Source organism: Necator americanus, chromosome X (assembly GCF_031761385.1).
Source record: "Necator americanus strain Aroian chromosome X, whole genome shotgun sequence".
In the NCBI taxonomy this organism is placed as follows: domain Eukaryota; kingdom Metazoa; phylum Nematoda; class Chromadorea; order Rhabditida; family Ancylostomatidae; genus Necator; species Necator americanus.
In genome coordinates this window covers 15,160,387-15,188,234 of record NC_087376.1, presented here as the reverse complement: position 1 = coordinate 15,188,234, position 27,848 = coordinate 15,160,387, and the positions used below count along the sequence as shown (strand labels likewise).

At 44.6% G+C, this 27,848-nt stretch overlaps 14 protein-coding genes across 18 annotated transcripts in view; 7 read left to right on the top strand and 7 right to left on the bottom strand.

Annotated features, from left to right (window-relative positions):
• Positions 1–64: 64 nt before the first annotated feature.
• Positions 65–2,601, top strand: RB195_023255 (uncharacterized protein; the record flags this gene model as incomplete). Its single annotated transcript, XM_064210621.1, has 3 exons — positions 65–208; positions 605–2,146; positions 2,245–2,601. 3 exons carry the CDS (start codon positions 65–67, stop codon positions 2,599–2,601), a joined length of 2,043 nt encoding a protein of 680 aa, XP_064066502.1.
• A 573-nt stretch (positions 2,602–3,174) lies between these two features.
• Positions 3,175–3,792, top strand: RB195_023254 (uncharacterized protein; the record flags this gene model as incomplete). Its single annotated transcript, XM_064210620.1, has 1 exon — positions 3,175–3,792. One exon carries the CDS (start codon positions 3,175–3,177, stop codon positions 3,790–3,792), a length of 618 nt encoding a protein of 205 aa, XP_064066501.1.
• Positions 3,793–3,970: 178 nt separating this feature from the next.
• On the top strand, positions 3,971–5,857 carry RB195_023253 (uncharacterized protein; the record flags this gene model as incomplete). Of its 3 annotated transcripts, XM_064210619.1 has the most annotated exons (3): positions 3,971–4,227; positions 4,349–5,444; positions 5,528–5,857. In XM_064210619.1, 3 exons carry the CDS (start codon positions 3,971–3,973, stop codon positions 5,855–5,857), a joined length of 1,683 nt encoding a protein of 560 aa, XP_064066498.1. The 3 variants fall into 3 exon arrangements, with proteins under 3 accessions (XP_064066498.1, XP_064066500.1, XP_064066499.1); XM_064210617.1 differs by lacking the exon at positions 3,971–4,227 and having other exon boundaries at positions 4,359–5,444; XM_064210618.1 differs by lacking the exons at positions 4,349–5,444; positions 5,528–5,857 and having other exon boundaries at positions 3,971–4,282.
• Positions 5,858–6,578: 721 nt separating this feature from the next.
• RB195_023252 (uncharacterized protein) lies at positions 6,579–6,947 on the top strand (the record flags this gene model as incomplete). Its single annotated transcript, XM_064210616.1, has 1 exon — positions 6,579–6,947. The coding sequence occupies one exon, from the start codon at positions 6,579–6,581 to the stop codon at positions 6,945–6,947; it is 369 nt and encodes a 122-aa protein (XP_064066497.1).
• A 202-nt stretch (positions 6,948–7,149) lies between these two features.
• On the top strand, positions 7,150–7,752 carry RB195_023251 (uncharacterized protein; the record flags this gene model as incomplete). The annotated part of the gene is made up of 1 exon (XM_064210615.1): positions 7,150–7,752. One exon carries the CDS (start codon positions 7,150–7,152, stop codon positions 7,750–7,752), a length of 603 nt encoding a protein of 200 aa, XP_064066496.1.
• Positions 7,753–7,832: 80 nt separating this feature from the next.
• RB195_023250 (uncharacterized protein) lies at positions 7,833–8,174 on the bottom strand (the record flags this gene model as incomplete). Its single annotated transcript, XM_064210614.1, has 1 exon — positions 7,833–8,174. The coding sequence occupies one exon, from the start codon at positions 8,172–8,174 to the stop codon at positions 7,833–7,835; it is 342 nt and encodes a 113-aa protein (XP_064066495.1).
• A 6,737-nt stretch (positions 8,175–14,911) lies between these two features.
• On the top strand, positions 14,912–15,247 carry RB195_023249 (uncharacterized protein; the record flags this gene model as incomplete). The annotated part of the gene is made up of 1 exon (XM_064210613.1): positions 14,912–15,247. The coding sequence occupies one exon, from the start codon at positions 14,912–14,914 to the stop codon at positions 15,245–15,247; it is 336 nt and encodes a 111-aa protein (XP_064066494.1).
• A 1,960-nt stretch (positions 15,248–17,207) lies between these two features.
• On the top strand, positions 17,208–17,900 carry RB195_023248 (uncharacterized protein; the record flags this gene model as incomplete). Of its 2 annotated transcripts, none has more annotated exons than XM_064210611.1 (2): positions 17,208–17,408; positions 17,472–17,900. In XM_064210611.1, the coding sequence occupies 2 exons, from the start codon at positions 17,208–17,210 to the stop codon at positions 17,898–17,900; spliced, it is 630 nt and encodes a 209-aa protein (XP_064066492.1). The 2 variants fall into 2 exon arrangements, with proteins under 2 accessions (XP_064066492.1, XP_064066493.1); XM_064210612.1 differs by having other exon boundaries at positions 17,217–17,408.
• Positions 17,901–21,360: 3,460 nt separating this feature from the next.
• Positions 21,361–22,062, bottom strand: RB195_023247 (uncharacterized protein; the record flags this gene model as incomplete). Its single annotated transcript, XM_064210610.1, has 1 exon — positions 21,361–22,062. One exon carries the CDS (start codon positions 22,060–22,062, stop codon positions 21,361–21,363), a length of 702 nt encoding a protein of 233 aa, XP_064066491.1.
• Positions 22,063–22,289: 227 nt separating this feature from the next.
• On the bottom strand, positions 22,290–22,535 carry RB195_023246 (uncharacterized protein; the record flags this gene model as incomplete). Its single annotated transcript, XM_064210609.1, has 1 exon — positions 22,290–22,535. One exon carries the CDS (start codon positions 22,533–22,535, stop codon positions 22,290–22,292), a length of 246 nt encoding a protein of 81 aa, XP_064066490.1.
• A 17-nt stretch (positions 22,536–22,552) lies between these two features.
• RB195_023245 (uncharacterized protein) lies at positions 22,553–22,969 on the bottom strand (the record flags this gene model as incomplete). Its single annotated transcript, XM_064210608.1, has 1 exon — positions 22,553–22,969. One exon carries the CDS (start codon positions 22,967–22,969, stop codon positions 22,553–22,555), a length of 417 nt encoding a protein of 138 aa, XP_064066489.1.
• A 2,902-nt stretch (positions 22,970–25,871) lies between these two features.
• Positions 25,872–26,444, bottom strand: RB195_023244 (uncharacterized protein; the record flags this gene model as incomplete). The annotated part of the gene is made up of 1 exon (XM_064210607.1): positions 25,872–26,444. One exon carries the CDS (start codon positions 26,442–26,444, stop codon positions 25,872–25,874), a length of 573 nt encoding a protein of 190 aa, XP_064066488.1.
• Positions 26,445–26,482: 38 nt separating this feature from the next.
• RB195_023243 (uncharacterized protein) lies at positions 26,483–26,821 on the bottom strand (the record flags this gene model as incomplete). The annotated part of the gene is made up of 1 exon (XM_064210606.1): positions 26,483–26,821. The coding sequence occupies one exon, from the start codon at positions 26,819–26,821 to the stop codon at positions 26,483–26,485; it is 339 nt and encodes a 112-aa protein (XP_064066487.1).
• Positions 26,822–27,659: 838 nt separating this feature from the next.
• Positions 27,660–27,848, bottom strand: part of RB195_023242 (uncharacterized protein) — a gene marked incomplete at both ends in the record, with an annotated part of 38,357 nt that continues 38,168 nt past the window's right edge. For both annotated transcript variants that reach the window (XM_064210604.1, XM_064210605.1), the window contains one exon: positions 27,660–27,762. In XM_064210604.1, the coding sequence (XP_064066485.1) occupies positions 27,660–27,762 (103 nt within the window). The remainder of the gene's footprint in view (positions 27,763–27,848) is intronic.

Below are 27,848 nucleotides of genomic sequence, written 5' to 3'. Positions count from 1 at the left end.
GGCCTTTTGACGCGCTCAGGAAACCGTCTGTCGGCAATCATACGTGAAGAGTCCGAAATCATCAATGCGTACGTCTATTCTTCAATGGAGGCAACTGAAATTACGGCATTTCGGAAACGGACACGCGGCAATTGGCACCGAAACAAACAAGCTAGAGGCTGCAATGGAGAAGTTCAACGAACAGGTTGGACAACGAGCAGTCGGACAGGTTGGACAACGAGCAGTCGCTCCCAGAGATTATTGAAAGGATTGAAACAAATACTACAGCAGCACAAACTCTTCTGGACAACGCGAAAAAAGCCCTGGCAAGGCTAACCCGACTTCAAGAGGAGCTTGAATTCGACCAGGAACAAAGCTCGCTTAACAGGTGTAAAGTTCCGGAAATGAAGCTCGCTCCAATCCCAATTCCAAAATTCAGCGGAAAACTCTGGGAATGGGAGACGTTCTGGAAATCTTTCGACCACACCGTGCATGCATTCCAGAAACATTGACAACCTCTTCAAGTTCAGCTACCTTCTTGACGCCCTCGAAGGAAACGAAGAAGAATCTGTTAAGCATTTCGAGGTCTCGGGAAGCATCTACCAATTGGTGATTGAGCATGTAGCTGAAGGAGAAATATGGCGACAAACAGGCTTTGGTTGATCAACTTTTGAAAAATCTCCACGGAGCGCGCGCCCGAACCGACCGTCTAAAAGACCAGGAAGCACTTTGCGAGCAACTCCACTCTATAACTTCGCAAATAACGCTCAAGGGGGAACACGTCGACAATATTTTTCTGCAAAAAGAGCTGCTTGCGAAGTTCTCGGTGGACGTTCAGAGGTATATCTTGCGGCAAAAAACGCAGTTGAAGAACGGAGGAAATTGGAGTACGGCAGCTTTGCTCTCAGCAGCAATGGAGCATATCAAAACCGAGCTCAAGATCATCCGCCAAGTTGAGCATAGCCTGGGAAGTGGAAAAATGGAGAAAACAAATGCTGAAAAGAAGAAATATTTCAGCAAAACAGAAGTAGTCCCACGTTTAGCACCTTATTTCTACTGCCATGAAAGCGGACATCCAGCGAAGGACTGTGACGAAGTCACTTCTCGGGAGCAACGAGTACAAATAATGAGAATGCAGAATCTCTGCCACAATTGTGGAGGAAAGGATAACTGGGCTACGAAATGCCCCAAAACGAACTTGCAGAATCTGCAGACAAGCAGATACCACACGTCCATTTGCAAAGAACTTTTTAGCTCTCGAAAAGCCCGTCAAAAGCCTCCACTCCGAAAAGTACCACAGAAGCAGATAACGAAGCCTCAACCACCCAAGGCCAAGACTTCGAAAATAAATACGGTCGCTTCGAATGACGGTAGCAAAGGGGAAATGGAAGCTTCAGACGCAGTTTTTCACGTCAGCAACACAACGAAGGTTCTCATTCTGACGGGACAAGCCAAAGTACTTAATCCGGCAACACAAGCGTTAGGACCAGTCTACGTGAATCTCGATACAGGAGCCGACCGTGCGTTCATCAGTAGCAGTTTGGCTGAGCGCCTCCAGCTGAAAGACGTAGATTCCAGTCGTCTAAGCATCGGCACCTTCGGCGCTCACAAGCCTTTCGAAAGGACTTGCGACATCACGGTTCTCCGCATGTGGGATGCTGAGGGAGTTCCACATACGTTCACAGTTACGAAAATCGATGCCATTACAAAACCATTAACAAGAAGCCGTCTGAGTCAAGAGGACAAACGGTTCCTGTTCGAAAACTATATTCATCTCTCCATCAACCATACTGTCAAGAAGATTCAGCCAGATATCCTTCTTGGTTGCGCCGATCTTTTCTCACTCCTCAAGGATGGACCAGGAGCTCAAACAACACTCCCATCCGGATTGAAAGCAATCCCCTCGCAATATCGACTGGGATATCTCATATCTGGGCTAAGCAACGAAGAGTTGGTCAACTCGGAAAGTTCGGTAGAAGTGGCCCAAACAATAGCCTTAGAGGACACAGACAATGATTTTGCGCAGACTTGGAAACAGTTCTGTGAATTCGAGAAGTCCGGAGTTAAGGAATTTCCGGGTCCAATAACGAAGGAACTGAAGCAGACAAACGCAGAAGTCTGGAAAGCTTTTGAAGAAACTATCGAAAAGAAAGAAGATGGATACTATGTGCGCTTTCCAGCGGACTTCCGGACAATAAATTGATTGCATATCGTCGTCTGCAAGCAAATCTTTCCAGGCTTAGGAAGGATCCCATTATACTGCAGCAGTACGACGACACGATCAAGAGTCAACTGGAGCTGGGAATTATCGAAGAAGTTGCTGAAGATTTAATAGTCGAGGAAGGAGAAGTTGTGCACTACCTAGCACATCAAGCCGTTGTCACGCCGCATAATGAAACTACCAAGCTACGCATTGTGTTCAATGCTTCAGCACATCTGAGCAATTCCCCGTCGCTGAACGACGTTCTCTATCAAGGACCAGTCATTCTTCGGAAGATGTGGGACATCTTGCTCCGCTTTAGATTTGGAGATGTTACCATCATCAGCGACGTCGAAAAAGCCTTTCTGCAAGTACGGCTGCATCCCAAAGACAGGAATGCAACAAGGTTCATGTGGGTATAAGACATCCACCAGCCACTCACTCAGGAGAATCTAGTGTTTTTCCGGTTTACAAGAGTAACCTTTGGATTGAACTGCTCTCCTTTTCTGCTTGCCGGAACCATAGTGCATCACCTAAGAAGGCATGTCGATGACCAGCTTGCCGAGGAAATCGAAGACAACACGTATGTGGACAATCTCATCGTAACCAAAAGATCATCAGACGAGGGGATGCGGTTTTATAACGATTCGAAAGTCGTTTTCAGAGCTCAATATGAGCTCAATATACCTTCGCAAATTTCAATCCAATGATAAGTAGTTGAAGAAACGAATCACATCCGCCGACCTAACTGGGAATGATAGCCCGAAAGTCCTTGGAATACTATGGAACACTGAGAAAGATGAACTAGTGTTTTCGTGCAACTACCCTCCGAAAGCGAACGTGACAAAGAGGTCAGTCTCAGAACAAGTTGCGGCAATATACGACCCTCAAGGATGGCCCACACCTCTCATGCTGGCAGGTAAAAGATTTCTCCAATCACTGTGGAAATTCGACTACTCCTGGGATACGGAGATATCTGAGGAGCATCAGCAACAATGGAAAGATATCAACCGAGCAGTCAACGGCTTTCAGTGTGTGTTGCCGCGAGAGGTCGCTCAACAAAGCTTGTGCTGTTCTCAGACGCTAGCGGACAAGCTATGGAAACGTGTGCTTACCTTGTTTCTACCCTGGTAAGCAATTTACTCGCTGGAAAATCCAAACTTCCACCCATCAAAGACAACGTGACGATTCCAAAATTAGAGCTCAACGCCGTTACAATGGCTACTCGAGTTGCACACTCAATCTTTACGGCGATTCAATACCGCACAAGGATCTCAGAAGTAGTCATCCTGTCTGACTCGCAAATTGCTCTCAAATGGATCGCATCGCCTTGCCCTGCAGAAGAAAGAACAGGAGTATTTGTTAAGAATCGCGTAACCGAGATACGAAAGATTGTGAAGGACATTCCAATTACTGTTCACTTTTTATATATGAGTACCGCAGTGAATCCAGCAGACTCAGCAACGAGAGGAGTCGATAAGGACGACATGACTGACCATATGTGGTGGAAGGGACCAAAGTTTATCCTGGATCCAATAGAGCAATGGCCAAAGACATGCCGTCTCTTCAAGATACCAAATGACGTGGAGAACGACAGCTACGCGCTTCCTTAGTATCGCTTAGTATCGTCGGCGAGAAGAACTCACATTATGGAGCTACTGGACTGGAAGAGGCACAACGAAATGAATTCGGTCATTACCACAGTGGCATACGTCCTAAGATTCGTCAAACGACTTATGGGAAAAGGAGAATCACGACTCCACTCCAGAGTTCTGGAAAACGCGTTGTCACATGACAACGGATTCCTATATTACTGCGAAAGAAAGGCAAATGGCTCTACAAATAGTTGTGCGCGATCACCAAGCAGTTCACTTAACAGAGGATCGTCAGAAAGCGCTTAAGCAACTAAAACTGCAGAAAGACGACTCTGGAATATTCCACTGTCAAGGTCGCATGGACAACTATATCCTGCCATACCAAGCTCGACAGCCTATCTTCATAGTTGCCAAAAGCGATAGTGAGGGAATCACACAGTCCAATACATTGCAGTACTGCGCATACTATGGCAAGCGTGAGGAAATACTACTAGATTCCCAAACTTAGACAGCTAGTGCAACAAGTCATCAGGAGATGCGTTCCGTGTCAGAAAATGAACAACCTTCTGTTCAGGTATCCGGAGATGGAGGACCTCCCTGATCGACGCGTACAAAGAGCACGGCCATTCGAGCACGTTGGTATCGACTATTTTGGTCCCCTCACGGTAAAAGAACGCGATGAAACCGTCAAAGCCTATGGTATTATCATGACGTGTCCAGTGACAAGGCTTCTCCACTTGGAACTCGTGTCAGATATGACTACTGCTAACCTGCTAAACGCTCTACGACGGTTCTTTGCTGGGAGAGGTGTCCCAACCTCGATCACTTCGGACAACGGGCCCTATTTTCTTCTAGGAGAGCAGATTCTCCAGGATGCTGTACTGCCGGTCATCAACGACAAGTCCTTTGCCAACGCCATGGCTACAAAGGGAATCACGTGGAAGACCACGCCGTACGCTCCGTGGAAGGGAGCTTTCTATGAGCGTTTGATCAAATCTGTTAAACATTCCCTTTACAAAGTCATTCAAGGAAGGTTCCTAACAAAGTCAGGAATGGAAACCTTGCTGATTGAGATTGAAGGCAGTCTCAATACAAGACCGCTGTCATATCAGGAACAGCATTGGGATGAAACTCCGATTTTGCGATCGATCGACTACATACAGCGTGACATGGTGATCACATTCCCTTTTGAAACATGTAGCACCGGAAGTGAGGATGAAAACTATCTTCCACTTGAGGAGACAATTGCATTTCGAAACCGTCGCCAAGCGGAAGAGGCTCTTAAATCAAGTCACGTGTATACCGAGCGCTTCAGGAAAATATGGAGTCAACAATATCTTAGCAGTATTCGAGAAACTCACAAACTCGAGATAAGCAACAAACGAGGATCACGAACGAGCCCGACTTTAAATAAAGTGATGCTCATCTCAGATCCAGTAATGCCTCGTATTTCCTGGAAAATTGGAATAATTCGTAAATTGAAGCAATCTCTAACGGGAGTGGTACGTGAAGCAGAGATTCAACTACCGAAGCGCCGCCTCGTTCGCCGACCTGTCAATCTTCTCGTGCCGATTGAATTGGACGACAACGAAGAAGCTGCCGACGGCGAAAGTGCTAACAAGATGAAACAAGTGCTCGCCCCATGGACGAAGCCCCCGAATTTACAAAAGGTACGCGCTACAATTTACGCCAACGGAAAAAGCTCAACTACAGTAATCTCAACCACGGTACCGCGAACATGCAATTAGTAAAGACGCTTCTTATAACACTAATGCTGCTGTCACTACTAGCGCTTTTCAATGCATCAGTGGAAGCAGTTTCCACTCCATTGCCTTCCGTTCGAGCATTCGTACGCTGCTCTCCAAAAGGAGTTGAACTCACATCGTTCAACGCACAGAAGTATGAGCTTTGCGCAAGAGAATACTGCATCGTTAAAGAAAAACCACCGAAAAAGGGAAAGATACAGCTACCCCCAGAGATCACCTTGCAGGACTACTTCATTCAATGGAAAATCTCCGATGGTCACCAAGTGACAGTTGTTGAAGCCACCTGCCCTCAAGTACCGTTCTGCGAAAACGTTTAGTGCTGGTTCTGTACAGCTAACGTGTTGAACCCAGAATGTTCACCTCGAGCAGCGATTATAGTAATTGCGATCGGCCTCTACCTTACTACTGCACCGATCTACATTCTTTCCTACGTACCTGTAACGCTAGGCATCCCATGTCGGATTTTCTGCAAAATTCTTGTTCTCTGCATTGGAGCAGTACCGCGATCAACCCTCCAACGTTGGCTGCATTTTCAACGGAGACGAGAAAGGATTCGAAGAAGAGCGAGAATAGAAATGTTCCCTCATTCTCCGCTTCTTTTGATAGTTCTCCTCGTGTGTGTCTCGGTGGCAGAATCCTGCCAAAACGTCGATATCTTCCAGTTGAAAACTAACGTATGCGTTCACTCATCTACTAGCAATGAGACTTGTACAATCGATAGGACGCAGATGCTAAAGATGAACACATTTCACCAACAAGTCTGCTTCAGAATGCAAAATGAAGAGAAACTTCTCAAAGAAACAAGACTAGAATGGAAAAAACTTCAACTAATGTGTGACCGCCAGAAAATTTTGTTTACGAGGAACACAGTTCAGAAAATAGTCGGCTCAAAACGATGTTCTCAATCAGGTAACTGTAAGGGAGAAAAATGCGCTGGAATCAACACCACTGTTTCCTGAACTAAGACAAAGGAACGACTTCCCAGGAGTAATTTACTGTGTGGAAAGCTGTGGAGGACCAGGTTGCGGATGCTTTTACATGAGCAGTGGTTGCCTGTTCTACAGAGTCTATGCTGTGACTGTGGATGATGATGTATACGAGATCTTTCGATGTCTACGTTGGAGAGAGGAAGTTCTGATAAAGATGACCACCATCCAACCAAATCGCGTGGAGCACGAAAACATTGTGGTTCTCCATCCAACTGTTCCACAAGAACGAGAAACTGTGAAACTTACGCGAGCTCTATCACCGTACCTCCAACTCCAGCACTACATACATCATTTATTACAAACGGAAAGAACACGGCGCGGTTTATCGTCAACGACGCTCCAACTCTTCACTGCGCTTCGAGAGAAGCCGCCGACTCTCTCGATTGTAATATGCAAGCAAATTGCAAATGCCAGCTAGCAGAAAATTCTGTGAATTGTGCATGCATCGACAAGAATATAGAATAATATCACGAACTTGTTTCACTCTGACCTGCAGAACCTTCTTCCTATGCACCCCCCCCCCCCCCCCCTGGATCGAATTCGAGGAAACGCACGTGGAAGAGAACATTACCTCCGTCAATGCAACCATACCGAGCCTCTCGACAGCGGAACTACTGGCTATGATCAAGGAAGAATTCGATTTAACGATCAAGGAAGTTACAAATTCCATGTGCACCGTTGACGACGCCACAGTCACAGGATGCTACCAGTGCCCTCAAGGGGCAGTCGCGAAAGTCGTCTGCAAATCTAGGGATCGACCTACGATGGCGTCAATAGTCTGTCACGATACGGCGTTCACAGTTCCATGCGACCCCCTGGGAGTCACGTCGTCGCTAAAATTCACGGTCAACCACGCACAAGTTCGAATCAATTGCTCATCTTTCTGTGGCGGATTTGAGAAGCATCAGTTCGAGATCGCCGGCGTACTGCATTGGATGAAAACTTTGTACTCCGCTGCTGAAAAACTCATAGAGGGAGAAAGTAACGTGTATAACGACATAGTTCTGCCAGACGTCGCGCATATCATCGACATTTTTGCAACTTGGTATAAATTCGCCATCATAATCGCCATAGCGCTCATTGTCAGCATTATCGCCGGGTACATCTTCTTCTGGAGTCACGGACTGCGGATCTTTCTACTGATTCCACAACTTCTCTTGAAATTCATGAGAGCAACGACACGTCTCATAATACGGACAACAGTCATTCGCTTGTCGCTGTGAACCCGCAAAGAAGCATGGACCGCGCAAGGAGTTGTGAGAAAAAAAGCAGCTTATGACTACTGCATATACATTGCATGTATTTATTTGTACGCCAGCTTCACATGTACAACATCTATAGAGCATTGAGAGCATCTTAGAGAAACTGACGACTCCACCACAACGTCAGCGCCGGGAGCCCACTGCCAGTAGTGCGGAACACGCGCCAACGAGAGCAGCTTGTACACGCTATACAACACCAAGTTCAACTCGCACATCAGTAAGAAGACACCATAAGTTGACGAGACGTTCATAGGGGAAAGGCCCTCAACACCAGCTGGACGACGAGTAACGTCAAGGATCGAGACAAACCAGCAACAACGACGACCGCAGAGGCAGTGGACAAGTTTACAAGGATCAGGGACAAAGCCATCATCCTTCGCCATCAGATTAACTGCGCCGGGGACTATAGGGAGTCACCTCTCTATGACTAGTTTATCTCAAGATTTTCTTATGTATTTCATTAGTCAATATGAATGTAACTTGACTTTAGCTAAAGACTAAAGTCTAAAAAGATAGCTGCCCCCTTTAAGAAGTTGCTTTCGATCACAAAAACAGTACAGTTCGCTGTCTCGCAAAGGCCAGATGGCCCAGCTGCGAGCTGAGGCCCCCCTTCATGAGTACCGCATAAATAGGAGGCTCAGTTTCACTGTAGCAGCTCTCTCATTTATCTAGTTTTAGTTCTGCTCATTTTAATTTCACTTATGCTCACCATTATTGCCCATTACTCGTATATGTATGTATATAATCGCGCCTCATGTTTATTGTTATATATATATATATATATATATATAAAGGATTGATTACCCAAGTTTGAGGTGTGGTCTGCCCGAGTGGCACAGAAGGTTCTCAGACGGAAAGACCCGCGTGGCAACAGCTGTTGGTATACATTCTACCACTCCCTACTTTTTGGCTTACGCGTAAGGTAGAATAAATGAAGAGTATTTCAAAGAGAGTGTGCATCTACAGTTATGGATTCGATTCAGAACAAAGCTCTACATACTCCTTGATAACGAGACTGGATAACGAGAAGCACATCAGTGTCGCTTGTCGGCTCTCCAAGTAGTGTTACATAGGCGTTTTATGTAGTGTTGGTAGATAAATTGTGCTAAAATGTCTACAGGGTGTTGAATTATTCTCATTCCCCACGTTGCTTCGCAAAGTGGTTGAAGAGCCCCCAGTCAACATTCGAAATGAATTTGTCCGTGTCGAGTAACACAGTCTCCAGTCGGGTATCCATTGAATATTGACAGTTTATGAGCCACCTTTAAAGACGATGTTTTTTTCCACGCTACTCGATGCAACGCTTTCCACTGTCCTGTACTTGTTACCTATAACAAAGCTTTTCATTTTGCTGGGATGCCTTTTTTACTTAACACAGGCAAGATTGGACACGTACTTCTAGTGCTCGCACGTTAATTCACTATCTTTAGGCGCACCCCAGCAGAATGAAAAGCTCCGTTAGAGGTACCATGTACAAGTGAGCGGCTTTGGTTGCATCGCGTATTTAAGAAAAAAAAACATGGTCTGTAAATATGGGTCAATCTGGCGCAGGTTCTACCTGTTTGTCGCAAATTTTTTGACCGTATTCTGCGGGTGTTCTGAATAAAATCTGAATTCTGAATTTGAAATCGAACAAAGATTGACGGGAAAAATATGGTTTGGGGGACACTCAGTGGCGCCCTTACTTTCCGAAGCTCTAACTTACTTCTTTTTCTCTTAGTAACTTTAGTTTACATGTCATAAGGTCCTCGAAAGCTCATCTGATGTTAGTCAGTTTGACAATGAACGGAATTGGAGCAAGGGCACTGTCTCCGTGAAATTTTGACTGTTTTTTAATTATGGTATAGGGAAAGAAAGAGTAAGGAACGAACAACCAGTCGAAATGAAGTTTGTTTCTAGATAGAGTGAAAAAAGAATTTCATGTAACTGAAAGTAGAAAAGAAACTCACGCAGAAATAACGCTCATCGTTTAACAATACATTAACCACTAACTCCCTTCTTTGTTTTATGCTATTCTGAAATCAAACAAAGATTGACGGAAAAATGTAGTTCGGGAGGGAGGACACTCAGTGGGGCCCTTATTTTTCGAGGCTCTAACTTTTTTTCTCTTAGTAACTTTAGTTTACATGTCATAGATCCTCTAAGACTAATGCTCAGGCCTTAGGGCTCCGACTGATTTGATTATTTACTTCGAAAAATAAGGGCGCCTCTGAGTGTTCCCCCGCCCAACTACATTTATCCCAGATTGACTTCTCGTCTTCATTTCGAGATTAGTTTTGTTTTGCAAGATTGTCACTTGACTGCATTCAACGGAACGGGCTTCAACTAGGCTTAGGGAGCACCAGGGAGATTGCTTGATTGGTTAGAAATTAATTTTGTAAGTTATGTCTTCTTTTTTGGCAGATGGTTTAAACAAACCCGCCGTTTTTGCTGCTCCCGTACTAGTTGTTCCTCCGGAAGTGGGGAACTTTTTCTTGTCACTGTGTCTCACAATGTATTTGGAATCCATGGCCAGGTTGCTAAACGCCGGTACTGTGGGGTACGGTGCGTCTTTCCGGATGTACTAACAGAGGCTCACTAGTTATAGGCCATTCCAAATCACCTTCCCTGCACTTCTAAGTTACTTCTCTGCATTCTTTTTGCCGTATCGATGTGTCAATTGCACGGATACGAGACTGGCCCAACGAACACGGGTAGTCCGTTGCCTGACTCCAACTGACAGGACTTCTACCCTCCCGTCACTCAGAGACGCACAACGTAGCTTCGCGACCAACCATCTGGGAAACCAACTATCCTACAAAAAAAAAATCTTGAAGCACAGAAATTAAACCGCTGAATTTTTATTAAGCATTTTTCTAACAGGTTCTTCTTTATTATGTGCTTTTGGTACAACAACAATTAAGGCCATAGAAAACAAAATGTCGAGTGAGAAAGTTAGTGAATAGCTTTTTAAGATTCTCATACTTCGATATGGTTGCATTTGCCGTACATGACATGGAAAACTGGCTCAATAAGAACTGTCAAAACAGTGGACTGTTTTGACAGTTCTTATTGAGCCGGTTTGACACAGTGACTGTTTCTTTTGAAGGGAATATCCATGGGTTTTTGATCACCGACTATTTTATCTCGCGAAGAAAAGAAATATAAGAGGACATCACTGGCAGAAACAAAAACAATAAATTTTAGGGATCAGAGTATCGAGGATATTACTGCGAGCAGGAATGAAATGCAGTCAAAATAATTGAATGTTTCATCAAAAGGGTGAGGTTAGAAGCACCTCATTATAATGGTAAAAACACACAGCCTGCAGGCACACCTCCAGAGCGAGTGGTCAGCCTGCTGCCTTCTATCACGTCTTCTAGCGTTTACTTATTTATTTATTTTCTTCTCGAACTGAACATTCTGGTTGTGGGAGAGAAATCCCTTCTCGATGAAGAAGTCGTAGCACCCGTAGGGACGCATTTTCTAGACCAAGATGACAACCATTGCTCGCATGGGCTAAAAGATTCAGAGCTCCTTTTGCGGAGATGTGTCCACTTGAAAAGACCTTGCCGAAAAATAAATTGATTCAAAGAGATGGTGCATTCATAGTGGGCTCAAACCGTTTCAAATTACACCAAATACTCATATACATTTTTAGAAACTTCTCTGCTTTGTAAAAATTCCTCTAGAAAGAGCGCAGTTATAATAATGGTGTTTTAGTGGGAAGTACCGACGCAGTAGAGTAATGCTAATATCTGGAGGTGACTTTCTTAACTTATGTAGCTGGTGGATGATATTTGTTTCCGCTTCTTTGCCAGAGCGTTTCGTCGTTATGAAAATCCGAACCCATTCTATTCCATCTTCGGGCAGACCTCGTTTGGAATCTATCCGTCCATTGATTTTCCTTTATTCACATACGTCTCGGCTGAACTAATAACGGATCTTCGCCGGTTGTCGTTAACGAACGATGTCTTCAATTCTTCTTTTACTGCGTCCAAGCAGAACTTCCTTTTCTAGGACCCTTTCTCCGGTTTAAGTCCGGAAGCATTTTCTAGGCAAATTGAACAAGACCATCAGGGAGTCTTTAAAGATGTTGATGCTTCTCACGTGTTATCCACCTGTACTGTATCTGTATCCACGTTTTGCGTAAATATCCCCTTCACAATTGGACAGAAGGTTTAACTGTCGTCCTACTAGTTTCTTCTTCATGCACTCTCTTCTCCATCACCATTGAAGGTGCTGTCGAAGAAAGATTCGTACATGATAGGACGAATCCCGGATAGGCGGACCCGCAGCTAAACTTGGTGACGAGGGTCGACCATCGGGCACTTGTTCAACGTGTAAGATGTTGAATTGACCTTAGTCACTTTTGGTGAGTATCTCTTGTCATGGTATTTCAGCATTGGAGGATGTTCATGAGCCCAAATTACAACACTCATGCACGAGCTCGGTACGTGGTCCGTCCACGCTAGTTCTCACTGAGGGTCTCGGGGAGACCAATATCTCCTAGTTTTAAGGCGCAATTGTAGTCCATAGGCAGAAACTGCTTTCGATACAGATTCACAACATGTTGGGGTCGCGTATAGAATTCTGATTATCACCTGTACATGGTGCTTGCACTAGACGCAATTAGGCATCTGAGTGTACGGTTTTTCAGCGTACCAACTATGCAACTTGCACGGTTATAAGGCACAAGTTTCTCACCGCAAAGAGGTCATATTGCGCACTACCAGAGTCATATTCTGCAAGTCCGCTGCTTAGAGAACATGGGATCTTTGACACCTTTTCCAACGTTGAACTGTCGATCGCTGGTCGCTTATCGCTCCAACAAGTCGCACTCTCCGTACTACTGAAATGTCTACATGCACTGTTTGCTGCATTGCAGGAAACACGCATTAGAGATCACCCTGTCATCAGTATTGAAAACTACCCATTCGCTTCGGCGATGTTGATAGAAGAGAGAGAAAGAGAAGAAAGAAAGAAATTCGGCTCAAGGTCGTCTAAATGTACCTTTATACGACTGCTGGATCATAAAAGATGTGGACATAGCAGCACATGCACCTAAAAAATCGCTGACGAGAAGAACAGTGATGCCTTCTGTTTTGAACTAGAAGTGTTGATGCCCAAGATAACCATCCAAGTGGTCATTGTCGGAATTGGCAAAAGCGAAGATTACTGTGACTACGGAAACTAGAAGAACAGTTCGAAGATTATATCGCGAAGCAAAAGCCAGACTGCGGTTGCTGTCGGGTAAAGTTTTGTATGCAGATGAAGTTCATCTTTTTTCTACGTTTGAGAGCAATCATCGACGCTTTTAGCTTATGAGCCAAAGCTCGACCACCTCTTTGCGCCTGACTAGCAAATGGAAGATGCCTACTCTTCAACTTCAGCTTGATTACGTTCTGATAGGGAACATTCCTTCTTCGGACTCCCGAAAATCTAGAGTTGCATGATTAATCACTTCGATACCGACCACCTTGCAATTTTTTTAGCATGACGGTGCAGTACCAGAAAAGTCGTGGAATTCCATATCAACAAAACTCGAAGTGCCAAGCCAGGTCTGGATGAGAAAGAATTTCTGCACATGGAGGCCGCGTAATATTGAAATACAGAATAAGAAGAAGCTTTGCAATGCTGATTCCTTCACAAAGTGCATCCAGGACGCTGCAAGGGAAATACTCCCTGTTCTTTTTTTTTGGTATATGCGTGGTAGAAGTTTGCCTGTGGATCTGTGGAAATGATACCCACGTACAATTTGTGTGTGCCGCCTACATCACTGCTGATTTCAACGAAGAGAAACATGTGAGAAGGAAGCTGCGTTGTCAGCTGAAACGTGACTGGAGAACGATTGAACGTCAAAGGCGGAGGAGTATGAAAAAGTGTGGGAGGAGAAGAACACAAAAAAGGCCTATACACTGCTAGACACAAGAAAGGCCTATACACTGCTGCTACCTTGTTGAACCGGCAAGCACCGTCTATCTCTACCGGAACTCGTGCACCTCCAACGACCGATATAGACCGCGATCAGTGAAGAATAAGCGACAAAGTCGAAGCGAAGACGGGGCTCGCACGTTTTCATGAGGTGGAAACCATTACGGAGAGGTTCTACTTGAACCTTTTCCGTTCGTCAACTTCTGTGTCAAGTTGTGTCAAGTTCGATCATCCCCATTGGTGGAGCTCCACTACGGATTCTTCCTTCGGAAGTACGAGTCGCTATTGGGGGCATGAAATCTGGCACAGCCCCCGGACCTGATTTTATACCAGCAGATCTTCTTCGGGCTAGTGGCCATCCACTTCATGTTATCTTAGCGGCGCACATGACGTCCTACCTTCAGAAAGAAAGGATTCCATTCCAGTGGAAGACCTCGCGAATCGTCTTTATTCATAAGAACGGTGATAGAGAGGACCTTTGGAACTACCGTCCGATATGCTTGCTGAGCGCCATATACAAAATATTCACTAAGATCATCCTAAGGCGCATATCTAGGACTCTGCATAAAGCCCAACCTCAAGAATAAGCTAGATTCCGTTAGAGTGTCAGCTATATGGACCACATCCAGAACGTGTATCGAGGATCGTAGAGGTTTACCGATAGTACTGCCTGTCCCTGTCCTAATCTACGTCGACTATGAAAAAGCTTTCCACAGCGTAGAAACGAATGCAGTATTGTCAGCTCTGGTCGGTCAAGGTGTGGAAGCGTCATAAGTAAGGACATTAACCAATTGCTATGATCGATGCACCACGATACAGCTTTTTCACCGCCCCCTCACCATCGAAAAAGGGGAAAAAGGTACCATAAGACGATATCATATCCGAAGCTGTTCACAGCTGCATTACAATGGATAATGAACTCACTTGTTTGCTTGAAAAGGACATATGAGTTGATGGAGAATTCATCTCGAACCTTCGTTTTGTGGAGCACATCGTTTTCTTTCCGAGAAGCACCAATGAAGCAGAGACGATGTTCAAGGATTCGAACCAAGCAGAGAATAAAATAGGATTGCGAATAAATTGAAAGAACGAGTTTATAATGAATGTCTTCTGCGAAGACGGAACAGTAAAACTTGAAGGGTCCCAAATCGTGGATACTTCGTCAAACATGTACCTCTGACCTTGGATAATAGATGAGGAGATGAATATGGAGAACGACCTGAAGGAAGAACTGAATAGAAGGATGAGAACAGCGTGGGCAGTATTCGCACGCGTCAGAAAAGCCAAGGACCAACTGGCGTACCAAGATCTCGGTGCCCATCTGTTCGAGTTGACAATTCCTCCTGCGCTCTGCTATAAAGGGGAGACGTGGACGGGCACCAGGAAGCTACTCACTACCCACAAAGTCCTTGAGAGATCCCTTCTGAAGTTTAACCGGTGCACACAACATCAAACCGGTCTTCGTGCACTCGACTTTAGAAAAATGTCCTGTCTTCGCGACCTAGCGAATATATATTATATATCGAAAGCAAAGCATGGATAGTGTAGTCACATTATGAGAAGAATTGACGACAGATAGAGTAGGAGAACGCTAGCGCGGATTCTAAGAAATGGTAGACGACCTCGAGGGAGGCCACTAACGAGATGGGGTGATGTGTTCGCTGTAAGGATGGACTAGCTGAAAGCTCAGCTCGATACGTCTCAAGGACCTCGTCAACGTCACTCACAAAGCTTGATAACGTCATGGATGATGACGGCAAAGGAACGAAACGATTTCAAAGGTGCTGGGACCCGCATTTTCAGTAAAGACGGCCCATCTAAGTATGTATATAAGTAATTCATTTGAGTTTGGATTCCACAGAGAGCATTGTGGCAGGTCTTGAAGGGCTGAGAAGTGTATCTGAGATACTCTTTAGCGATCCTATGAGTGATCGTTGAGCTTTTAACCAAGTTGGAGGTCAACTTTTGAAGCGTAATCTCCGGGTCTTCCAAAATCGTTTAGGACTCTTCGAATGATCTCTTGAGTAATTGTTGATTTCTGCCTTACCTGATTTTTCTTGCCGGAGTCGGACTTCTCTGAGACTGTGTATCTCTTTGTAGCGTCATGCGCAATTGATCATGGGTAGTCGAATAATATAATCATTTCGGTGGACGTTTTCTCTATTTCTCGGTAGGCTTTCTATGGTTACTGCTCTTATATTACTCTATGGTTGGATTGACGAGCTCTGCCATTCTGAAGCTCCGAAAGGTTTACTAATATAGCTATCTTTAACGCCTGCCTCTGAGTTCGAATGTAGCTAGATACAATTTTGTATTCTAACGGTGCAGGTTATACGGAGGCTAGATGACTGCCAAGCAGCCATGGCTCGACAATGGCAAAACCTGATACTTGTGGCCGTGCGTTGTCGTGATGGGAAGCGATTTTGGCTTCCTACGTGTGCGATCGGTGTGAGCCTTCAACTTCAGCAGTTGGAGAAAAGGTCTGGACGTTAATAGCCTGCCTTCTGGGCACAAACCCCCAGTAATTTATCCCATTCCTGGACCGCCAACAGTGAAGATGCACCTTTTTGGCGACAGAAGTAAGGCTTTGTGACAGGCTCGGACTCCTCACCGCAATCCATCTTCTGTCTTTTCCTTACATATTTTATGTAAGTGACCCACTTCTTATTTCCAGTGAGAATCGTTTCGAGAAAGCAGATTTTTTTTGAGAGAGAAGAGAGCAAGGCGCGCGTTCTTCCTTCTCGAATCCCGGACGCGGAGCTGCTCTTGGGTTCCCTATCAACCGAGTTCCTAAACCTTAACAATTTTTGCAAGGCCACGCACAGGTGTGAAATGAAGAAAACCAGGGTGTTAATTTGCTAGTGTGGCACAAAGTTCCGACTTCGCACTGTCCATCGCTTGTCGATGCCCACCTCCAATAGCCGAGCCGACCGCTCAAGATCATTTTGGAAATGGTTGCCATTTTTGAATTTTGCGAACTACGTCGTTGTTTTGTAACAATTGAGACACTTGCCGTATGTTGGGACTAAGGTGAGCGGAGTTGGGTTGATTTTAAAGGCAGTGTATCTCGATTTTGGCCGCGTCCACGTGCGAGCTGTTGAAGATTAATAAGGTCTCCTCATCAGCCTATTTACGTAAAACCAATAAATAGGCTGCTGAGGGAGCCGAAGATTGTACAAGGGGCACGTTCTAGCATTTATTGTAGGAACAAACTCTGTTACCAGGTTTTTTATACGATGATTAGGGAAAGATGAGCGGAACCAGGCTGGTCTCGGCAGTGACGACTTCTAGATATCATCACTTAACAAGGAGCTAACGAAAATTAGGTACCGCTTTTTAGAGTATAGAAGGCTCTTCAAAGTGTAGATAAACAATTACACCGAGCTAGTTCCTTTCCTGCCACCATGCCGCGCAATTTCAAGCCGTCGTCACTCCACCTCCGCAACGTCATACTCTTTGTCTATCTGGCCAAGAACGCGCGGATATCGATAGACGTCTGAAGGATGTCTAAAATGAGCACGCCCTCGTTAGAAGTACAGTCAACACTCGAAGTTCCCGTCAGGGACTATCCCATCGAAGATGAAGACCGTTCGGAATACCCGATGGAGTTGGATTTTGACTTGCTGCGGAGACTGGTGGAAACCGACAATCATATCATGTATCAAACCACTCGCGAACTGACATTCACCGGTGGGCCCAATGGGGTGACTAAGCTGCGGATTCAGAAGACGTCCCTAAACGCTAAAAAGGTTATGCTCTGCATCTAGTGGAGCGTACACGGCGTCGCATACTGGGAGCTGCTCGCTGAGGGATATACAAGACGTCCACATTTAGCAACTGAGGAATTTAAACGCAAATCTGGAAAATGCACGCCCGCAACAGCACGAAGTCTACTTCCAGCACGACAACGCTCGGCTGCACATTGCAAGAACGACCAAGGCCGAACTGATGAAGTTTGGCTGGACCATTTCATCACAATCATCGTATTCCCCAGACTTGGCTCCCTCGGATTACCACCTTTTTTCTATCTCCGACGTCATCTGAATGGTCACAATTTCCAAACCCGCGACGAAATCAAAACGGCACTCGAGCAGGTCTTCAAGGATCAGTCCCCAGCGTTCTGGAGAAAAGACATTCATGATCTGCCTAAATGTCGGCAGAAGACTATCGATGCCAGTGGGGCATACCTCAAATGATTCACACCTATCGTTTAAAAATTGTAAGATAAATAAAAATATTGTCAGTTTGTCCGAGAACTTTCGACTCAACTTAATACAACTTAAACTGCAGGCTTTTGCTGTAGTTTCAGCATCACGCCAAATTCGTGATGCACTTCCTTTGAGCCAGAATTACGGTTGGTGAGGGGATGACGAGGGTGGATCTCATCATGGTGATCTTGTCGCCACACTAGCATGTAAAGAACAAACTGATGTATGGGAATGTGTGTGGTGAAAGTCCAAATGATGCACTCTTCATACTGGCTATATCATAACTCGTATTAACAAGTGCGGAATATACGGGGTCATCAAGAAGATTGCAAAACACATGCGACAACCTAATATAATGTTCATGATGTGAGCAACTAACTTCTCCATAAGGAAATTAAAGGCATCACCCCACGAATCTCAGGTGGTACGGATTCCAGTTGGAGTATTCGTATACGGGATAGCAGATTATGGAAAGGGGTGTGATCCAGTCCATTCCTACCTAATTGCCGTAAAAAACGGCTCGGCTCGGAAGACGTGCGCGTGCACGAGGCTGGCGTGCTCCAATCGGACTCGTTGTAGGAAATAGTGCACCGGAACGCCCGAAGCCGTATCTTCCGGGCCGTTTTCTACGGCAATTAGGAAGAAATAGACGGAATCACCCTTCTCCTAATAATTCACGATCTCGTATACGAATACTCCACCGGAAATCCGTACCACCCCAGATTCGTGGGGTGATGCCTTTAAGTATCGGAAACGCCTAGATGTAGTCGCTATGGTAGAGTTGAGTTCAATATCTTGTAAAATACTAGTTCTACCGTTTTGGAAAAAGTCTATGCATCTCGGGAACTCACTTTCAAGAAACACAATCTAAGCGAATGCAGAAGAAACTTTTTGTAGAACAGATGAGGGCATAGACTTCATGTGTGTGTTTTTAGTGCTTTGGCGTGTTTCTCGTATTATTGCGTGACAACTGGTGAATAGATAGATTTGATGGCGCTAGTCACCTCACAACAGGTATCTAGCAGTGAGAAGATAGTCTTCTGATCCTAAGGTAGGAAGTTCTCTACTATTTGTAGTTTTGAGATCCAACGATAAACTTAGAATTTTCTTTGTTGAGCGGATAGGGTGTTTGATTGGACAAATCACGATTTCATCCTTTCAGCCACGAATAAAGATAATAACAACTTTGGGTCCGGCTCAATTAAACAAACCAATTATCGAAAGGATAGCAGTTCTAATCTTTAAATGTAGAAGATAATTACAGTGAACTAAACGTGCTAGTTTACGGAAACAGTGAAAAGAAAACCAGAAAATACAGTTTCTTCTTTGCCGGTGCATATGACTGAAGTGACGTAGTTATGTATGCGTCCTGGAGCCACACTATTTCAAAGACCATTTGATGAATTTCAGATCGTCTCCATTATAAAGCTATTGCGCACCAATGTTGAATCTCGAAAAATACTAGTTTTGGTTTATTCTCGTTATGTTTTTTATGGTGCAACTCTAATCAGACTTTTTATTCGATTTCTTTGTCCGTCACTTTTCTTCTCCTTTGTCTAATTCATTTAAAGGCACTTGCGTGGCAAACACATTGCAGATTCGGGCCAATCAGAGTCAAATCTCCGTGTATTAACAGTTTCCATTCTGCACAAATGGTATAATTATGCAGAGAGCACAATAAGATTGAGATGCATCTCTCAATTGCCGCTTCGAAATTCGCTGATAATGTGGACTTCCCTGTACCGATGGGCGTGTTCCGCCTTCAAGAATTTTTGCTGGCGAAGAAAAAAGCGGCTATACTTCTTTCTTCGTAAGATTTTTTCTGGTATGAATCAATGTATGATGGAGTGATTTGATTATTTTGTCATGTTCATTTGTAGTCAAAAACTATACTTCAGGATTTTTAGATTGTATGTGCTGCTTATGTGTCATGCATGATCTATGTTTCTCGGTTTGCGATGAGGTCGGTCGTATGTTTTCATAATTGCACAGATATAGTAAATATTGCAGAAAAGTTCTTCTCGAACACTCTATTTCACTTAATAGCCTTTTTTAAACTGTTATTAGTTCCATTCCATGACGCATTTGGAACAGTTGTGGAAGTCATGATTCAATAATCACTACACTTTTTTTCAACAGAGATGTAACATTTTATTTCTCTAGCATATATATATATATATACCGGGCTATACTATACGATATACCGGACTTCAGACTTCCTGTTGTGTTTCCTTTCTCTCCTTCAATGATCGAAGAAAATTAATAGTGGTGGCATTTTCTACAAAACAAGAATTGTATTTTTCTAAGAACGCCTTCTTCATTTTTTAAAAAATAAATTTAGGCGTGAGATTTCATAGTTTTCCTTCTGTACGCGTTATTTCTACATCTGTAGAACATTGAAACTTTAGTTTCAAACGCTCCTTCGATACCAATAGAATATAGACGCAATTTGAAGGTATTACTCGAAGTATGGGTTTTCTTCCTGTTTTTCTCAAAAGCTATCACAGAATGACGTTTGACATAAAATGAGGTTAACGACATCAATGTACTGATAAAAATAACGTTCTCGTCAGATCATGTAAACTGTTCGATACTATTTAAGCAGCCGGTTTCATTCGCGTTTCCATTTTCTAAGGAAGGCATGTTAGCAACCTGAGGCAAGCGTGCAAGGAAATAGCCACACAGAGGAGTCATAAGGTGAAAAGCACAGTGGCCACAACTATGAAGCGGTTGCAACGTCCCATTTATCTTTTGCGACATGCACACAAAGTTACTGCGCGAAACTACTGCACTATAGCGCAGCAATTCCACACCATTGGATCCGTAACACCCCATTTTACCGCTGTACGACGCCGAAGCAGTAACTCGACGCAGTTGGACCCATGTCTCTCTCTTTTTACAGCTCTACAACGCCAGCGCCCTAATTCGACGCAGGTGGACCCGTCGCACTACTTTTTTGGAATTTCATTTCATTTTATTTATTTCATTCATACATACTACACACACGCGACAGAATAAGCCTGTTATTATATAACATGATATATGTATATATTAATATTGAGATTAGAACTTCCGCTTTCGGTCAGGTGGCCTCTTCCAGCTTGAATCCGACAGACTCTTCAAAACTCGTTGAACAAGACGATTTGCTGGGCTCCTTATTATATGACCAACGAAGCGAAGATGATTTTCTGTAGCCAATTTCGATGGCGGTGCAAGATATTGATATTTTCCACGTGTCAACCGCTGGTACACCAAATCGACTTCCGACTTCCTTCATTGCAGCATACCCTAGGCCAAAAGCAGCTTCTTTCCGTGCAATCAAGTCTCTCCATCACTATAGGAGGTGCTGCCCAAGTCTCCGATCCGTACATCATGATAGGGCGAATTGCGGATAGGTAGATTCGTAACATGACTTTGTTGGCGATGGGGGTCGACTACAGGCATTTCGTTAACGAGTTGAATGTTGAAATGGCCTTACTGCATCTTTCTCGTGGCTGCCGTTTTTCTCCAGCATACAGCCCAGGTAACAAAACTCATCGACGAGTTCAATTGGTTGTCCGTCCACCCTGATTCCCGTTCGAGGTCTCGAAGAGATCCACATCTGCTTCCATTTATCAGAGGGTAGACGTAATCCATAGACTGCAGCCAGCTTCGATACAAGGTTGACAACATGTTGAAGTTTCGTACTGCTTTCCGCGAATATAACATCGTCGGCGTACTTGAGATCAGGCAAGGGGCACCTTGATGGCGCTAAGACGATGTCGGTAGGACACTGATCGACTGTTCTTCGCATCGCCGCATTGTATTCGCCGATAGCAAAGTTGAACAGGAAGACCCCTGCCACTGCCCCTTGTCTTACTCCAGATACCACCTCGAACGGTGTTGTATATCCGGCTGGTGTTCGAACTGCAGCAGTTGTTCGTTGATTCATGTCATCAAGCAAGCGAACGAACTTACCTGGTACTCCATCGGCGCGGAGCGCGTTGAGAAGACGGCCTCGGTGAGGAAAGTCGAACGCGGCTTCAAAGTCCAGAAACGCTAGTTGTATTGGCTTCGAATACCGCTGCCAGATTTCGATCACTCTTCTGACGATGAACACCTGGTCAATCGTAGATCGACCAGAACGAAAGCCAGCTTGCTCGTCGCGCATTGTTACTTCGCGATGTTTAATGGGTCGGTCCAGGATAATGCGCTCCAAAACTTTGTACAGAACATGCAACAAGGAGATTCCTCGATAATTTCTAGGGTTCGTGGCAGTTAACTTTTTTTGGAGGACAATTATGATAACGTGTCTCTACGAGTCAGGTATCCTTTCGTTTATCCATATTGTACGGATGATCTTTCTCATTTCACAAATCCCAGATGGGGAAAGTTATTTCAGCATTTCCCGTCGTTTTCACCAGATCTTCCATTTGTCATCTTTTGGATGCAGAGCAGAATCTCTGACTCGCTCAGTGCCTTTTCGTTAACCGCATATGTCGGCCTATGAACGTGCTCGAGTTCAGGAGCTAACAGCACTTGCCGGTTCACCAAGGTCTTGAAATGTTTCCTCCAATTTGGAAGGGTTGCTTCACCGACAGCTACTCCACTGGCAGTGTTGAGGACAGGAGAACATCTTTTCATTTTGCCGTTATACTGTTTTAGTAAAGCATAGGCTTTCCGCGGGCTCTTGTCCTCCCACAAACTTCAAACTCCATCGCCTTTGACGTCCACTTGTTATCGCGGTCTTGTTGCAGTTGACGACGCAACTTCCTTCTAAGACGCTTTTCCTGGTTGAAGTCATCAGTGCTGCGTGCGACACATACAGAATTGTACGTGGGTCTTGTCTCCACAGATGCAAAGGCAAACTTTTTCGCGGCATTTGAGCCGGGAGCGTTTCCTTTGCAGCGTTCTGGATGCACTTTGTGAAGTAATCCGCATTGCAACGCTTCTTCTTGGTCCGGACTGTTACATGAATGGACACACGGCAAAAATTCGTTCTGCATTCTTCGTTTTTCAGATCTCCCATGCCGATTTTCGGTTGAGGAGGTACTCCTCGGTTCCTGTTTTGGGAGCATACAGCTCTGGATTTTTGGATATCCGACTGAGGAATGTTCCTCGTCAGAACATAGTCAGGCAGAAGTTTGAGAGCCCTCATCTTCCGCATGTGCTACTTTTCAGGTATTAAAAAGGTTGAACCTTGCCACGTGAGCTGATGACGTCGATGATTCCTCTTAAATGTATAAGCGATAAGGAGGCTCTTCTGTTCACATGAGTCAACCATACGGTCACTGTTGTGCGACGTGCGCTCCGCTGAATAATACCATTTTCCTAGCACATCGGATTGTTGTTCGAGTTCCATCTTCGCATTTGCGTCGATTCCGACAATGACCACCTACTGGCTTGGTATTTTAGACATCAATGCATTGATTTCATCATAGAAGGCGTCCTTACTGTTGTCCTCAGCGGTTTCCGTAGGTGCGTGAGCACTTACGATCCAGAGTTTACGTCCTCTGCGATCCGGCAGTCGTAGAAAGGCGCGTCTAAGCGGCGTCGAGCCAAATTCCTCCACTAGGTTCTTGTAATCGTTCCTCACAACTATCGGGAACCTACTTTGTTCTCATCAGCATCGCCGCAGTATGGTGTAATTTTCGATGCTGGCGACGGGCCGATCTCTCATGCGTATTTCTTGCATTGCAGCAAAAGGCACACAGACATATCGCAGAAGTCTGGGTAGAGAGTTCACTCGATAGTGTTCGGCAGTTCAGCGTGACGAAACGAATGGTTGTTGCCAAAGATTCCATACTCCCTTCAGGCAGTTGATCTTTCAGGTTATGGGCTTTGGCGACGTGCTGGACGACAGCACCTTTTTGCAATGTGTGGGAATCTTTTGCCACATAACAGTGCAGATTATATAGCTTGTACGTTCCCAATGCGTACACTCGAACGCCTGATTGCGTTTAGTTAAAGCAGGGCCACCACGTGCAGGTAGCAATCAGACTTGTATACGCGGCGCCGGCAACCAAGTAAATTATGAAATCAATGAATCTTTGTTGAAACAGCATGATATATACAAAGATGTAGGAGTACCGTTTAGTTCTTCGATGAAGTTTTCTAATCACACTGATAACATCTTAGGAAAAGCTCTCATGGAACTATTCACAATCTTACGCACTATTCGCTACATTGATCAAAAAATCCTTTTCCCGTACCCTTTCTGGTTCTTTACCACGGTTGCATACCGTCTCTGGCAAAGTACACAGAACCTTGTTGTGGTGTGTACCTCTGCAGTACATACACGTCCTTCCTTTGCTTCAGCAACAGTCAGTGAGGTGACAGCTATCGAGACATAATGTACTACATGTTCGTCTTAATCTCGCTTCTACAGTCGCAAACACTGGATTGCTACCTGAATAATGCTCTCTCTTGGCCAGCCAGAATGAGCGTGTGAGAAAGCGCTCTTCCGATCTCATGCAGTTGAGCCATTTTACCTTCCTCTATGGTGTTTTCCAGTTGTCTCTCAGGAATTCCTCGATTCTGTCGATCCGTTTATCCAGCAGTGCTCTTCGCTCGTTTTCTAGATGCTCATTCCTTGGTCGAATGCTCTCGTTAAGGCTCGTTGAAGTCTTTTCGTGCGCCTACTCCTATTCTTTACATTTACACGTCGCATATATCTGAAAGGTCTTTTTCAGCATCCTCCTCTCCGACATTCCTTCTTGCCACAGAATCTCCATCTTCCGAAATAGTGTCTTCAAGCTTTTTTTGGATTTTGTCTTCTCGGGTGTTACTTCGGCTTCGGCGTAGATAGGTCCTGACTCGCTACAGGTGCGTAAGAGGTAGGAGTCGCCACCGAGTTCGACTATTTGTTTCGTGCTGTGAATGTTGTCGCTCTGGTTACGGACCTCTCCGTTTATCTCCGTTTAACAATGCCGAAAATCGCGGCGAAGATTTTCCTTCATGCTCTGGATGTTTTCACTCTGGTTAGTTATCTGTTAATTGATTTCCATGTAGTTGGTGGTGTAGACGTGGTTCTATCTTTGCTTTTAAAGCTCAATTTCCCTGATCTCGGTCTGGACTTGTCGCTGGAACTCCTTGATGAATTCGACTTCTCTGCGAACAAAGTCGGTCGTAAAGGCAGGTTCTAGACTGACTCCTTCCTGCGTATGAAGTCGAATCTCGACTCTGTCAACTTGCTGTCAGCTAGCACAAGAACAACAATTCGTACGTCAGGAACAATCCTTGGGCAGCAGCGCTGTTCCTTTCCATCGTAATATGGCTGGCGTCATTTGTTGTGCGTCACCTCTACTTTTGCGAAATGTAGAGGTCTCTCATCATGGGTCTTATTGGACAAATCAGAAAGATTATCGGAGCGAGTGAGCATTCAAATAATTTCCAGAAAATTACAGATCTTTTTCTGGACCTCTTCTTCAGTTGGGAACGTTGAAGCTAGTCTAATAGACGAATGTTTATAACGAATTTCTTCAATGAGTTTGCGTTCCTCAGTTTTTTTTATTCGTAAACTTCTTATCGGTGCTATTTGATGTCATATTCCTTAAAAAATAAGGTATTATTCGATAATGCTCCGTAACTAAGATTCTGTATGCTGTAGGATGTTTAGAAAAGTTTTTCGTTACTTTTTTCCTTTTTTTCTTGTATTTATTGGTTGCATAAGGACTACTAAGAATATGCATTGAAGTATGTCCCATGCAGATATATTGATTTTGAAGATGGTTACTATTCATAGCATGGTCATTTTTGTGCATGCTTTTGGAAGGTACAGATAGCTCATAAGAAGAGCTCCTGCAACTGCAATTATCTTGAAGAATAGAGACTTGCACCGTTGCAGGTAAATACACAAGATGTGGCTAAGATCGGGCCAGTGGAACTCAGAAGTTCTGTTGTGATCAGATTGGATATAATACATGAAACTTTCTTGGAAATTATTTGCGTGACTTACTTGACTTAATCGGCGGGCTGATGTCATCGCCTGACGCGATTACCCGCATCTTCGCCGAGGGGTGTCGTCCTTAAACACAGCTCTGCCCAACCTTCTCGATCTTCTGCAAGAGCTTGCACAGAATCAATCCATTCGTCCCTATTCCATGTTCTGCGAAACCTTACTTCTCGCCTGAACTGCCTATCCACGCCGAGTGTCCTCAGGTCCTCTTTTACCACTTCAGTCCAGAACTTCCGTTTTCGGCCAGGTGGCTTCTTCCAGCTCGAACCCGACGAACTCTTCAGAACTCGTTGGACAAGGCGATCTGCCGGTCTCCTTAATATATGACCAAAGAAGCGAAGACGATTTATTTTAGCCGCTTTCGAAGGCGGTGCAAGATGTTGATATCTTCCACGTGTCATCCGCCAGTAAACCACATCAATTTCTGCGTAAAGATCTTCATTGTGGCATACCCTATGCCAAAAGTAGCCAAGTAGCCGTCTAAGCAGCTTTCGTTCCGTGCAGTCAAGCCTCTCCATAACCGTTGATGGTGCTGCCCAAGTCTCCGATCCGTACATCATGATAGGGCGAATTGCGGATAGATAGATTCGTAACATGACTTTGTTGGCGATGGGGGTCGACTACAGGCATTTCGTTAACGAGTTGAATGTTGAAATGGCCTTACTGCATCTTTCTCGTGGCTGCCGTTTTTCTTCAGCATACAGCCCAGGTAACAGAACTCATCGACGGGTTCAACTGGTTGTCCGTCCACCCTGATTCCCGTTCGAGGTCTCGAAGTGATCCACTTGCATTTATCAAGGCGTAGGCGTCCGTAGGCTGCAGCCAGCTTCGATGCAAGGTTGACAACATGCTGAAGTTTCGTACTGTTTTCCGCGAATATAACAACATCGTCGGCGTACTCGAGGTCAGTCAAGGGGCACCCTGATGCTGCTAAGACAATGTCGGCAGGACACTGGTGGACTGTTCTTCGCATAATGTCGTCGAGAACGAAATTGAACAGGAAGAGTCCTGCCACCGCCCCTTGTCTTACTCCAGTTACCACTTCAAACGGTGTTGTACATCCGGCTGGTGTTCGAACTGCAGCAGTTGTTCATTGATTCATGTCATCAAGCAAGTGAACGAACTTTCCTGGTACTCCATTATTTGCGTATTACAAGATTTCTGTCAGCTGAAATGTAGCTGCATTTGTTCTACATCTCAAGAAGCATTGAATTTGGATTCACGCGGACTCGAAAAGGAATTCAAGTTTGGACAATGTGAGAGATAACGAGTGAAGAGCCTCTCTTGTCTGTTGATTGGTGGTAGGTACTTCAGATGTTCAGAGTTGATTCTGTTGGGATCGAGTGAAGTACAATTCTTCACCCTATGCGCACATACACACATACGCACACTCATACATACATACGCACATACATACATACATACATACATGCATACATATCCTCCTGGACAAGTTTGGTACTAATTTATACACCTTAATTTACCTCGGAGGGATGAAGGGCTTGGTTGGTACTAGAGCGATTTCAAACCATCGATTGCACAGTCACAACCAAGCCTCTTATCTACTGTGCTACACCCGCTCATCAGGTTCTGTGGATAAGTAAACACGTTCCGTGGATAAGTAAATATTTTATCGCATTTCTTTTATGAACGACTTCAATCAGTTTCAGAGGCTTCATACTTCAGTAATTTTTAGAAGCTAAACTTTTTATTCAATGATGGTAAATTACATATAACTATATTTATCACTGACACTACGAATGCCACTGCAGTCAGATCCATCCAAGAGGTATCTGTATTATTCCCGTTATTTACTTCAGCTTTCTTCTCATTTGTGCATACTCAACAAGAATATGTAGTGAAGGGTACCCAACGAGAAGAGTTTGGATAAACCATTTGGCAGAACAGGCGAAGCTGAAAAAAAGTGGTAAGGATGAATTTGCTCTTCATTCTGCAAGTCATAGCAATCACTTTACTAGCGTTCATTAAAATTCATCCCG